The sequence below is a fragment of the Ciconia boyciana genome, chromosome 9 (assembly GCF_034638445.1).
Source record: "Ciconia boyciana chromosome 9, ASM3463844v1, whole genome shotgun sequence".
NCBI classification, from domain to species: domain Eukaryota; kingdom Metazoa; phylum Chordata; class Aves; order Ciconiiformes; family Ciconiidae; genus Ciconia; species Ciconia boyciana.
In genome coordinates this window covers 34,937,665-34,950,336 of record NC_132942.1, presented here as the reverse complement: position 1 = coordinate 34,950,336, position 12,672 = coordinate 34,937,665, and the positions used below count along the sequence as shown (strand labels likewise).

Genomic DNA, 12,672 nt, shown 5'->3' with positions numbered 1-12,672 from the left:
CTTGGCTATATTAACAGATATTGTTTTTTGCTTAGCCAAGTAACAGAGTTGAGGATATGGAAAGCAATCTAGTGTTGCAAAAAGACAGAATAATTTAACTCTGAGGAATATTTTTGTTCCTATTTCTTTCCTTAATATCCTAATGCATATTTAAGGCATCAAAATAATATTGACACCAGGGGGCACTTAGATAAGTGCTCTCTGGAAGGAGATGATGATTGTCTCATGTTTTGATATTGGTAATGTGTTGTACTTGCCAGAGCAAAGGCACAGCATCCTTCCAGGAGCACTGCCTTTATGTGTATAATGCGTGTGCCACTCAAGTTGTGTTGAACTTGGGTTTGTTTCCTTCCATTTGGCACTTGTATATACCTTTTAATAAATTTTTTATTATTGTAACTTCTGGTGCTGTCAGAAGATCCTGTTTAACTTCTAGTGCTCCTCCTCTTGTCGTTTCAGAAGCTTTGTTCATCATAGGGAATTTTTCTTGACTGCAGGTACAGGTAGTTGCGAAAGGTTGTTCTGGATGAAACAGAGAGGGAAGATGCTAGTTTTCAGGACTTCTTTTTTTTCTTAATTACTCAAAAGCGACGTAGGACAGTTTTCAGAATTCCCAGAGTTGTTGGTCACTCCAAGGTGTGTCAAGAACATTGCAAAAGAAAGTTGCTTATTGCAAGAACAGGTGAGATTGTTGTTCATGGTTATTCATGAAGGCTAAGTCTTCTGTTAGGTAAAATAGAAGTTACTTTGCTAATTCTAGTTCCTTGATCTAAAAGCATAATATATGATTTACTAGAAGCAAAAGGTTTGTCATTTTCTGTATAAGCTATGTGCATTTATCTATTTTATATATACATACTATATGCATATGCAGTATACATACTGCATTGAAACTATATCAGCACATTTATCTTAATAGTATACAGTATTATTTGTAGAAAATGCACTATTCCCTTTTTTGCAGGAATGAGTAAGCGTATAACGTAAAAGGACTTTTTTATGAGTACTGAGCGGCTATCGATTTATTTCAGGAAAATATTGAGAAGACTTTCAATAAGTCAACTAAAAGACTTAGGTGAGCTTGAAAAAAGTATACTACAAAAGATGATAGAAGTTTGCTGTGACTCTTTTCCAAACTCTCTTTTTTTTAATTTACGCTGTGTTTTATCAAGTTTTATGATCATAATGCCAACCTATAAAACAAAATTCATTTGTCCAGGTGGGGGCAATGTTGCATTAAAAAGCAGGAACTGACCAATTTTTTTGCATCATATAATAGACGTCCTCCCTTTTCCACCCCGAGTACTTCATTGTCTGCTATTAAAACAATTTATCCTACGGAACAAAATACTGTATTTATTACTTCTTGAAAGCACTGCTTTTAAGATCCCAGGATATTAATGTGTCAGATGTAAATGCTCAACTATTTTATGTGGGTGAGGCTAGTATTTTCATCTGGCTTCATGCATTTTTTATGCATTTTGAAGTTTGGTGCTGTAATAATATGCAAAAATTATGGTTAGCTTTAACCTTTCAGTCTGCAGTTTTGAAACAACTTGTTGTTAGTTATGGTTTTGTTTCTAATAATAATATGAAGTACATTGCTACTACTTACTGGTTGATTGCAAAATCAACTGGCTATCCATTTCTGAAATAATTCCTTTGGCTTGATTCCTCTGGTTTGATTAATATTTACTATTTTCATCAAGTGTAGGTATTTTTTCCTTTTGTTGTACCTATAGAGTATATTAATTTTATGCTAATCTAGAAAAATTGAATTTGATTAAAAATAGAAAAATATATTTGCTAGAATTAACTTCAATTTTGCTCTAATTGAATATGCGTTCTGTTAGTACTGGTTAATTCAGGCAATGAGATTGCCTACTGTTAGAAATGTATAAGCCTTTTAGCCAAAGCAGAGGTCGCTAAGTATTAATACCATGTTTGCTGTAACAAATTTTAGCTTTCCTTTAAGTGCTGTGTTATGGTCTGCCTTTTAATTTTATGCTCTCCATACATTATAGTGTAAATGAAATGTCTTTTTAATTGTCACCTGTAAATGAGTTTTATCTGTCATTGTTTTAGATTAGCATTTCCAGTGTAGTCTGAAAAAACCTGAGAGTGTGAAGTTGCTTTGGCTGCTTTTGGACTGATTTGACTAGGGTGTTCATCTCTATAACTAAAACAAGCAGGGTAAAACCTAGTATTTTTTTTTTAATAGCTGTTGATTTAATATTGATAATTTAAATAAATATAAATGCCATTTAGTGTAATCCACTTTTTATGGTGGTCTTTGTTAATACAGATCCACATAAAGTATGTTAGTACTCCTCTTGATGAATGTTGCTTATCTTGGATGGATTTCAGTAGCACAGTCTCCTTGCTCTTGGTGTGGGCAATTCAATTGTATAGGTCAAAATACGATTTTAAACCACTGAATGGCTCAGAGGGAAGGTACAGTTAAGTCTCCAAAGCACCGTTTGTGCATCCCCCCTGAACCAGATGTAATTCACAGTCCCTGTGTTTGGCACAGTGTTGGGTCTTCTCTTGTGTCTCTTCAGAGAACCACTTGTTGCCCCATGGCGGAGGCACAGTCTTGCAGAGCCGGGGCCTCAGGAGGAGTCCTCCTAGTGTGATACTGCTTCACAGCTAGGGTGAACCAATTTAGGTCTTTAAGGCAAGAATAATTCTGCTTTCAGTTGTACATAGCAGTACCATACTTGCAGCTTGAGGTGCTGCCGTGAAGAGTAGGTATTTTTTCCAAATAGGAAAAAAATGTTCTTACTGGCAAAATAGCATGCTTGGTTAGGGCATGGGGAGCCTCCTTTTCTGAAATATTAGCTGCTGCCTTCATTGCTGCACACTTGGCTTGAGCATTTGGACCTGTCCATGGAAAGGCTAGCAACTGTCTTGTCTTTTTTTGCATTCAGTTGTCGTCTTCTGTAGAGTCCTCTGTGAAACCCCTGTCTGGTGGATTCCATTTGAGAACTGATAATTTGGAGGTTGTTTGAACAACCCCAAGAACAACTATAGAATGTCTAAAAAACTAAACGAACCCATACCATTGGACACTGGCCCAGTTTTAATCATAGAAAAAAATGGGAAGCATTAACTTTTTACTTACATGGGCACATGTGTGTGTGAGTGCACACATACACACATAAGAAAACTTAACAGTATTTACAGTAAAAGTCAATAAGTAAAGGTCTGACACTTCACCTACTCCTGTGATCTCTGGTGGTTGGTTGTCCAGGCTGGGGAACACAGGTCAGAGTCTCCAAAAACAGCTGCTGAAAGCTAAGGCTCTTAGGTCCAAATGTTAGCACCTAAGAATGGTGGCCCGCATTAGAAGTATCAAACTTCTACAATTCAGCTGTAATAGGTACCTTCCACTTCTCAGGAGGCATCTAGAAATGGATTGGTTTAGATAACTGCAGAATTTTAGTAACTTGAAAATGTAGCTGTGGTGGTGTTACCCTGTGCTGGTGTCTCACATTCTGGTGAGCAGCTAATGAGGTTTGCTCTCCTTGGTTTGATTGGGAAGTACTCAGCTGCCAATACAGGTTTCCTCTTGCACGTTCCCTTCTCTTCCCTGCAGCTCTGACATCCTTGCTCCTTGTTTGAGCAAGTCAGCCGGAGCATTGAATGCCCCAGATACCGCCCTTGCAATGGGGAGGCTCCTAACAGATGGAAACTGGCCAAGACTTTGGGTTTGCTGCCATCTCTGTTAGGTTGACTTTTCAGCAAGGAATTGTCTCTGCTAAAGAGAGTACTGTTGCTTATTAAAGATGCCAATTAAAAATGGATAATAATTAGGATAATAAAGCCAGAAAAAATCACCCGTTCAGCAAAAAGACAAGTCAAACACGTAATCCTTTTGTCAGAACTTCACCTGAGACTTTCCCTGATCTCTGGAATATGGCCTGCATGGGTCTAGCAGAGGTGTTAAGTAGGCAGTACTGACACTTTACCTTCTGCATCATGTGAAGCCTCCATTGCTGCTGCCTCCTTCTCCTAACTCAGCAATACTAGCTTGGTGTTCCCAATTCTTTATTTGTATGCAGCACTTCTGTATTAGAGAGATCCCTCTGCTTAGCAGAAACAGTGGGAGATGGCACTTGGGCGAATTTAGCTGTGAACAAGCTAATCAAAAGTTTTTTGGCTCTTTGCTCTGGCAAACTTAACATTTTTAATAAGGCATTAATGTGAACTGCATGGGGGTAGAAGGGGGGTGATACTTGATCATGAAAATTGGTTTATTTAATGCAGAAGCTTAAGGCTGTTGTCTTAGATTTCTTCAAGAGATAAATACTGTAAGCAAGGGACTCCTCCTTAACCTGTGTGTGAAAATAGCACATAAAATCTTACTAGAATATGTGGGTGTTTACTGAACCTACTCTTACATCCAGCTCATTCAGTGAAGTCGGTGAGGTTGAGATTTCATATCCTGTGAGATAAATGGATCTGAAGTTCTGCTTGGCTGAAATTATTGTGAGAGAGGATACTCCCACACACTTGTTGGTTGAGGAAACCATTTTTTCTCGGCAGTAGGGATGGAGCAGCAGAGCAGACGCACACCTTCCCTGGGACCACAGGGCAGAGCAGGGCACACCCACCTACTGCTGCTCACCTCTGCATCACGCTGCTGCCCTGCTTCTGGGGGCCGGTGTCTGTGTCTGCTGCAGGGAGAGGAAACCCTGGGCAGTGCAAGGCACCAACACCTGGAGAAGAGGTTTTTTTGTTTGGTTGTGCGCTCTTTTTTAAAAAAAAAAAAATTATTTTCTCTCTCTCTCTCTCTCTCTTTCTCTCTTTCTCTCTTTCTCTCTTTCTCTCTTTCTCTCTTTCTCTCTTTCTCTCTTTCTCTCTTTCTCTCTTTCTCTCTTTCTCTCTTTCTCTCTTTCTCTCTCTCTCTCTTTCTTTCTCTCTCTCTCTTTCTTTCTCTCTCTCTCTCTCTTTCTTTCTCTCTCTCTCTCTCTCTTTCTCTCTCTCTCTCTTTCTCTCTTTCTCTCTCTCTCTCTTTCTCTCTCTCTCTCTTTCTTTCTCTCTCTCTTTCTTTCTCTCTCTCTTTCTTTCTCTCTCTCTTTCTTTCTCTCTCTCTTTCTTTCTCTCTCTCTCTCTCTCTCTCTCTCTCTCTCTCTCTCTCTCTCTCTCTCTCTGGTAATACAGCCAGCCCAAACTTCTGTATATTCCTGCTATAGTCACTGAAGGACTCTGTAGTTGGCATTACAGATGTACAGGCATGCAGTCCTCTCTCCTTCAAAATTAATGTAGACAGATGTATTTTTTTCCCACCCTGATCCTATCTGATCAAAACTTAGTGGCGTATCTTGCCATCTTCTGTGAGAGAAGGTTGAGACGAGCCTCCTATTATCTTTAATAGTCTGGGAAAGCCTTTAGTGAGACAGTGCTACAAGAGGAGCGAAGATGGGAAAGTCATGGAGAAGGTAGATGAGATTAAAAGACATGGTTAAGGACAAACACAAAAAATATAGGGCTACATGGTTATGTAAATCACAGCTAGATGAAGAATAGTCATGTAGCTGGTTTGTATCTCCGTAATTAAATTACCTGTGTGGGGACAGAATCTTCTTTTAATCATGAGTCTTAAGCAAAAAGCCTGATGTTTTCTTGTGAATACCCAGAACCTCATTTCCTACGCAAAAAATATTTTCTAGCATTTTTCTAAGGTTACTGTAGACTCCAGGGGTGCTGACAACAAAAAGCTGGCCTTAAATCAGCAAGCCAAGCCTGGCTTCGGGACAGAGCCAGTACGAGCCCTCTCTGTACCATGTCAGATGGAAGCTGGTCACAGCAGGGCACCTCTTCCAAAAAACCTTCCTGAGCATGGTAGGACTTCGCCCTATACTGTTCCAGTTCTCTGTTGGGGTTTGTGATGTTATTGTACTCAGTATTGCTTTATAAATTGATAACTCTTGGCTAGTCAGGATACAAGTGGATGAAAAAGTACGTGTCACTTCACTCTCCATTTTCTTACTTCTGATATCATTTACTATAATTAATTCTTGTGGTCTGCTATTAAACCACCCTATTTCCGAATCACTTGGCACATTTCCCAAGATGTATCTCACAGAAATGCCGATACCTAGTTCCCTTAAGCTTGAAGTTGCCTTAGAAGTGTTTAACCAAACAAATGGTCGGATTTGGTTAGTGCATGAATGCTTCAAGATTTAACTGCTGCATGAAGTCTAAAGCACAGAGCACTCTCTGTGAACTCGGAACAGAGTATGGCGAGATCACACAGAATAAAATCTCCAGCTGGGGATGACTTGCTCTTATTGCAATAACAGGAGGAAAAGGTTGTGTGTACCTTTATTCCTGTTGCCTAGGACTGGGCTGGCACCGGTTCATCTGTGTGGCTGCTCATAGGTATGTTGGTTAATAATGGCTCAAAACCCTAAAACCTCAGTAAACGTTGCTGGGTAAAGTGCATCAGTATTCATACCTGTTTACCTTTAACCTGAGGTATGAGGAGGGCACAGTAAGATACGGCGATATCAGTTTTCTAATTGCTAGTCTTGCAGACCCACTCGGGGGAAGGGAAGGTTTTGTCCTGAGAACAGAAGCTGGGAAGGATGTGGGTTGCGGGCAGGTGACACTCAGTACAACCTCATGCCAGAGTGCGTTGCACCAGGAGGAAATCCAGCTCGGTTTCAATGCAGTCATTGCTCTGTGGCCTTAACAACTGCAGAAGAATAATTTGTTTTTATAACTATTGTGAGGAGATCCAGTTCTGAGTGTACACACCAAGCAGATCTGTAGAGCAGGAAGGTGACAGCTTTACGTGTTAGCTCGTGGGAGTAGCTGCAGGCTTCCTGAGAAATGCCTGCGAGAGCTTGTCTTTGGGCTGGGTTGGTGGTTGGATCATAACAATTCATACACATGGCTCAGATATCCCAAATAAAGTATTGCTTCCCATTGTGATATTGGCCATAATTTGCTTCATTGCCTGGCAGTTTCAAATTATTTGACAATAAAAGTGTCAGCAAGCCTATAAAAGTAAAACACATGCTTAGAGGAAGATGATACTTTATTTTTTTAAAAAAAGGTATATGGTGACTTTATGAAGAAAAGATTTGTGGCCATTTATAGTCCACAGGTTTCAAATCTAAAGTGTTATGCAAAGTGTTTTGTGATGCTTCAGTCAGAGGTTAAGAAAGATAAAATCAATATCAAAATGCGTAATATTTTTCTGGGCTTGAAAGCCGAAAATGTAATTATAAATTTGCATTTTGCGGTGCCAATGTTCTGTGAAAGTAACATGGCCACGTCTTGCTCATCGGTATTGTTTCAGAGGGACGGGAGCAGAAAAGAGCTTTTGCTCATCATGTCATGTAGCGTTTCAGTTACAGTACTGACTTACAAGCCTGTATTCACTTTAAAATCAACAAGACTTGAAATATTTTCTGCAAACTCCCGTCCTGGGTTCCTGCACAGGGAGCAGAACCCCAGTTCAGTTGGATGCAGAAGGGCTGCTGCCAGCGGCAGCGGGGACCTGCCAGGGAAGGGCTGAGAAGCTCCTGTAAGGAGGGGCACATCCAAGCTGATCCTTTCTGCAAGGCTGTGGCATGTGACACGTGTTTCTGCTTCTTTTTGACTTGATGCCATTTTATGTACAAAATTATTTTAAGTTGTGGTGTCAGGCCTTTTCCCTGTGAAAGGAATGAAATGCTCTTAGTCATTTTTGAAGGTGACTTCTAAAACAGATGCAGAAGGCAACTTTTTTTTTTTATGCTGTTGGCTAATGTTGTATTAATGATACGTAAGCAAGTCATTCTGTCAGTAGAGCAACTGACAGGTTACCGGATTTTTCTCATACTTTGCTTTGTTCAGTTTTAGTTAATAATGTTTACAGTATTTTGCAATATGTTTGGGAGGAAAGATTATATATATACACAGAACTGAAGCCTCCCTTAGGAGAGCTACATCCATGCTTCCAAGAAGGAGTTTGGAATATTTTTGCTATGCATATTTTACTTGTGGTATAGCTTCTTATTAATTCTAGAAAACAAATTGGAACAGTAACATGGAATTTTTAGAGAGTGCTCAGGTCTTCTGACTGTTAAATCTGCTTTATACACCATGCACTTTTTACCCTGAAATGAAGCTATGTAGGTTTTCGTTGTTTTTTCTCCCAACAAAGTGATGCAAAGCAAGATTAGCTTCTCTCTCGGAAGGTTTTGAAAGAGATTGAGCTGTGCAATAAAAGACTTCATCAGCTTCAAGCTCAATCAGTGGGCACTTTGACATACAACCACGCGCCTCTCTCTGATCAGTGACACTCCTTCTCTGGCTGCCTTCCTGTTCGAGACACCTTGGAAACCTGACAGCCTCAGACACGTCGTCTCTGCATTCATTTAAATCAGCAATTAATAACTGCATCCTTGCAGAAAAGGGAGTGGGGAAAGGGTTGTTCTGGAATGAAATTTTTCTTCATTCAACAGAAAACTGAATTCACAGTTAAGTTTTGTAATAGACAACATATACAGTCTGCTAGACATGTAGAACTTATATTTCACTTTTAGATAAATTAATATAATTTGGAGATACTTTGTTATATTATTGTATATGTCACTCTACATTAAACAGTTCTTAAAAGGTAAGCTGTAGATCAAGAAGCCTATAAGATGTATTTTCATTTGTGCATTTAATTTGTTTAGATTGCTGCTACATTTGATAACAGTCCAAATAACATTAAGTAGTTGTTTCTGTACACGACCCTTGTAAGACTGCATTATCAGGCAGGTAATTTTGTACATGTAATTGAGAACATACTAAAATAATGTAATCTCTTTTACTAGCAATTACCATCTAATTTCAGGGTAAAAGAAATGTATTTTTTCTAAGGAGCCAGGATTTAAGGAACTTGCCTTTAGAAACTTTTTCCAGTTAGTCAACAGGAGAAGATAGTAGCTCACATGCGTTTTATTCAACTTAAATGTGCTTCACCACTTATTTTGCCTGGCAAGCAAAGATATGAAACTGGGATCTTCTCAGGCTCCCATTATTTCCTCAGGATAACTACAATATTTGGGCTATTTCCATGTCTTGGGCAACATTTTAACTAATGGATGTGTTCCCAACTGAAGTTAAATGGAAGAGAATTCCCAATAAGAGCCAAAATATCTCCCAAATGTACAGTTTGGTTTGGATGCTTTTTCACTGAAGCATACAGGCTGGATGGTGTGTTGTGCTCTGAGGTGGAATTTGAAAGATCATCTTCCCTCATGTCTCCTCTTGTCTGGAAGCCAAGAAACCTGAACAAGTGGTGCTTCCTAGCTTGTGAGCCTTGTTTTGGTCTACCATCAGCTCTGTGATATTTTTTCCATTACTCAGTGCTCCAGTAACTCAAAAAACTACTTAACAACCACCGAGTGATGAATGGGTTTGAGAAAATGCTGGTAATTGTAAGGTTAAAGACCTAGCTAAAATTTTGCCTGTGGTAAGCTCAGAATAACTATTCTCCAGGTAAAATATAGAAAGCATAGCAACTTCCAGTAGACATGGGCAGGGAGTTGGGAAGTTGTTGGTCACAGCTTTACTGTCACCATGCTGAATGGACACTTACACTTGTAAATGCAACAGAGTTAGCCCACAAAACTGCTGCAAATCCCACAAAGCACCATGAAACTTGATTTGTGATTTTTGAAAGGGTTCAGTCTGGGATAGGTTGAAAGATTTATAACTAATCTGAAATCTGTATCTTGTTGGCACATTAGAGAACGTAGAAGCTTCTTACATGATTGTAAGCTGCAACTGACTTTCTGTATCCTTAGATTTTCTGTGTGTATCATTAGTTATTTTTAGAAGTGAGTCTAACCATAAAATCAAAACTTACGCAGTGTTGATGGAGTTTCTGATTTTGAGGTTTGGCTAGGCTGGTTTACAGTTGCTATGTTGGTGTCAAATCATGGGTTTTTTTCACCCTGTGCATCTGACATTTGCTGTCTATTGTGTATCTTTTTTCAATTAACAACTTTCTGTTTTAACATACCATATTTCATATTTGACTGAATGTATATAGTGTTTGTATTAGCTCCGCGTGTACATACGTAGCTTGGCAGTTCTCTCTGTAGCATTCTCCTAAGGAGTTTGCTCCTGTAGCTTTAAGCCTGGTGTATTTCCGCATCTGTAAACCATTGGGTTTGTTCCTGAAGTTCCAGTCCTGCAAGTCTCTCTGCAGGTGAACCTTGCCCAGTTTGGGGAAGCTGGCGATGACTTCAGCAGGGCTGGCACTCAGTGCAAAGGTTTGTTCACGGAGGAAATTGTAGGGTGGTTTTTAAAATTTCTTGGACTAAATCTTCATGAGTATGTGTCTGTGTATGCAATGCAGCAAGAAGAGTCCCAACCCTGCTGAAGTATTATTTAGCTGTATCACGATTGCCTTCGTTTACTTATTGTCCATTGCTTCCAGTGGCAGTTATATTGGAAATGGTGAACGTTTACAGCTGAGTGCTGTAGCACTTTTTGTGATAGCTTATACTTATCTTTACCTAGTCATGTATGCTGGCTGGGGACAGAGCTATGCTGCATGGTTTTCCTAATTACGGCTGTAATTAGGACCCAGTGGCAGAGAGGGTGCCCCAGTGGAGTGTCCTTCCTTCTGCTTGTGTTGTCTTGACTGACCCTGCTGTGAAGCAGAAGCAAGAGGAAGAAAACTCCAAGGTTTTCAAAGACAGTGAAGGAAAATTATATTTCTTATGGTGATAAGTCTCACAGTTGTTTGAGGTGGTTGGAAGAAGACTTAAATTAGCAGATTTCAACTCAGATTCATTACCTAAGAAATCAGGAGGTCACACAAATACTGTGTGTTAAAACCAGTCTTAGATGTAAAATGTGCCTTCTTGTAATCAATATATGATGAACTAGGGGGGTTATTTGCTCAAGTATTGTTTGGTGCAAATGGTTATTTCGTTATTTGCTGATTTTTGAGCCTGCTGAAACCAGTGCAGTGCCTTATCAGGTAGGCTCAAGAAGCATAGTATTGCAAATGTCTAACCTGGTTCTCACAAGGGTGTAGAGACTCACTATTCTTGTAGATTGATTTCTGACAGCTTAGCAATCAGTGGCGAATTACTGATTCATGTGTATAGCATAAATATGCTTCTCAAGGGGTAAACCAGGATTTTTGTCCCCATAAAAGAAAGCACTTAATATTTTTTTTTCTTCTACCTCTGATGCAGAAAACTGTACTAAATGTTCTTTTCTGGTTGGATCTTCCCATAATCCTTGTCTCTTTAATTTCTGTTAGGCAAGTTTGTCTTAAAGGGAAATTTATATCATGAGCAGTGGCAGTCAACCTTTATTGGGGATGATTTATTTAAACCATCAGATGACTTTTTGACACTTAGATACAAAAGGCCATAATTTAATTAACATTTCTCTGTTAAGTTTTGAGGTTAGACTCTTTATGTGGTTCTAGCATTTCTCAGGAAAGGAAAAAAGACATGTTTTTTCTTCTGAGAAGAGGTCCTAGAAACTGGAACTGAAGAGCTTGAAGTGGATTCCTCGTGTACTTCTTATCTTCCTTTGTGCGTTCTCTCAATGTTTCCATCCAGGACCAGCGCAGCCCATAAGGGTGTCCGTTTAAGCCATATATAATGCAGATACCCTTCTGCTAGGAGAGTCCAAGGGACCGTCGTCTCATTTTACTTAGGAGCAGCGTTCAAGTGGTGATTATATGGCCAACTACCAAAATGCAGATGACTGTTAAGTGCAGAGCAAGAGAAAAGTCTTGTGTTCTACTGTTTCTTTGGAATTGAATTTTCATTTCTTCCCCCTCTGTTTGCTTTTTAGCCTGTTCGATATGGGAGGAGAGTATTACTGCTACGGCTCCGACATCACCTGCACCTTCCCTGCAAATGGAAAGTTCACTCCTGACCAGAGGGCTATCTATGAAGCGGTGCTGAAGTCATCGAGGGCTGTAATGAAAGCAATCAAGCCAGGTAAAAGATCGGTACATATCAGCAGGAATTGACGAGCTTGATGGCAGTGTTCAGGCTGTCAAGACAATTATGTTTGGCTTTTAGAAAGTGCTGGAAAGGAACAAGATAGCAAAATTAATTTCCATGTTTAAATAGCTCCTAATGGAGGATAGAGGGTAGGACACACAACAGTTTTAAAGAAACAACACATAAACAATTATTAATAAGATTAAAACGATATTTTAATCTTCCAGCGGTTTTGGGGGGTTTGTTTTTTATTTTGGGGGTTTTTTTAGTTACTTTAATCTAGTGGTGACAGTTGTTACTCTGGTGTGTGTTTACACTGGCAGCCATCTTTTCAGGAAGCTTATGCCAAAGACTGAAGTCAGAGTTTGAGTGAATGTGTGTGTCGTGCTGCAGTTTGTTTCAAGCAATTTCTGTGTTTTACGTGTAAGCTCAATAGAAATCTTCTGTTGAAAAAGAGGATGGAGTGTGCATCTTTGGGAAGGATATTCAATTAGCCTTAAAAAGCTTTAGAAAGTACTGGCTATTGGGTACTTCACTGTATGCCTTTAAACTGCAGGCAAGCTAATTCATCAAGTATACATTTTCATAGTTGAAACAACTGCCTGGCTTGATGAAAATCTTTTTTCTCCAATTCTGCTTTCAGGGCAGCAAATAAATGCTTTTAGAGCTATCTGCTGCTGTGATTTTGAGTATTTCACTGGTG

At 39.4% G+C, this 12,672-nt stretch overlaps 1 protein-coding gene across 1 annotated transcript in view; it reads left to right on the top strand.

Moving 5' to 3' along the window:
* The window catches only part of PEPD (peptidase D), a 145,300-nt gene that overhangs the window by 94,238 nt on the left and 38,390 nt on the right, over positions 1-12,672 (top strand). Inside the window, exon 12 of the mRNA XM_072873170.1 lies at positions 11,815-11,963. Within this exon, the coding sequence (XP_072729271.1) occupies positions 11,815-11,963 (149 nt within the window). The remainder of the gene's footprint in view (positions 1-11,814; positions 11,964-12,672) is intronic.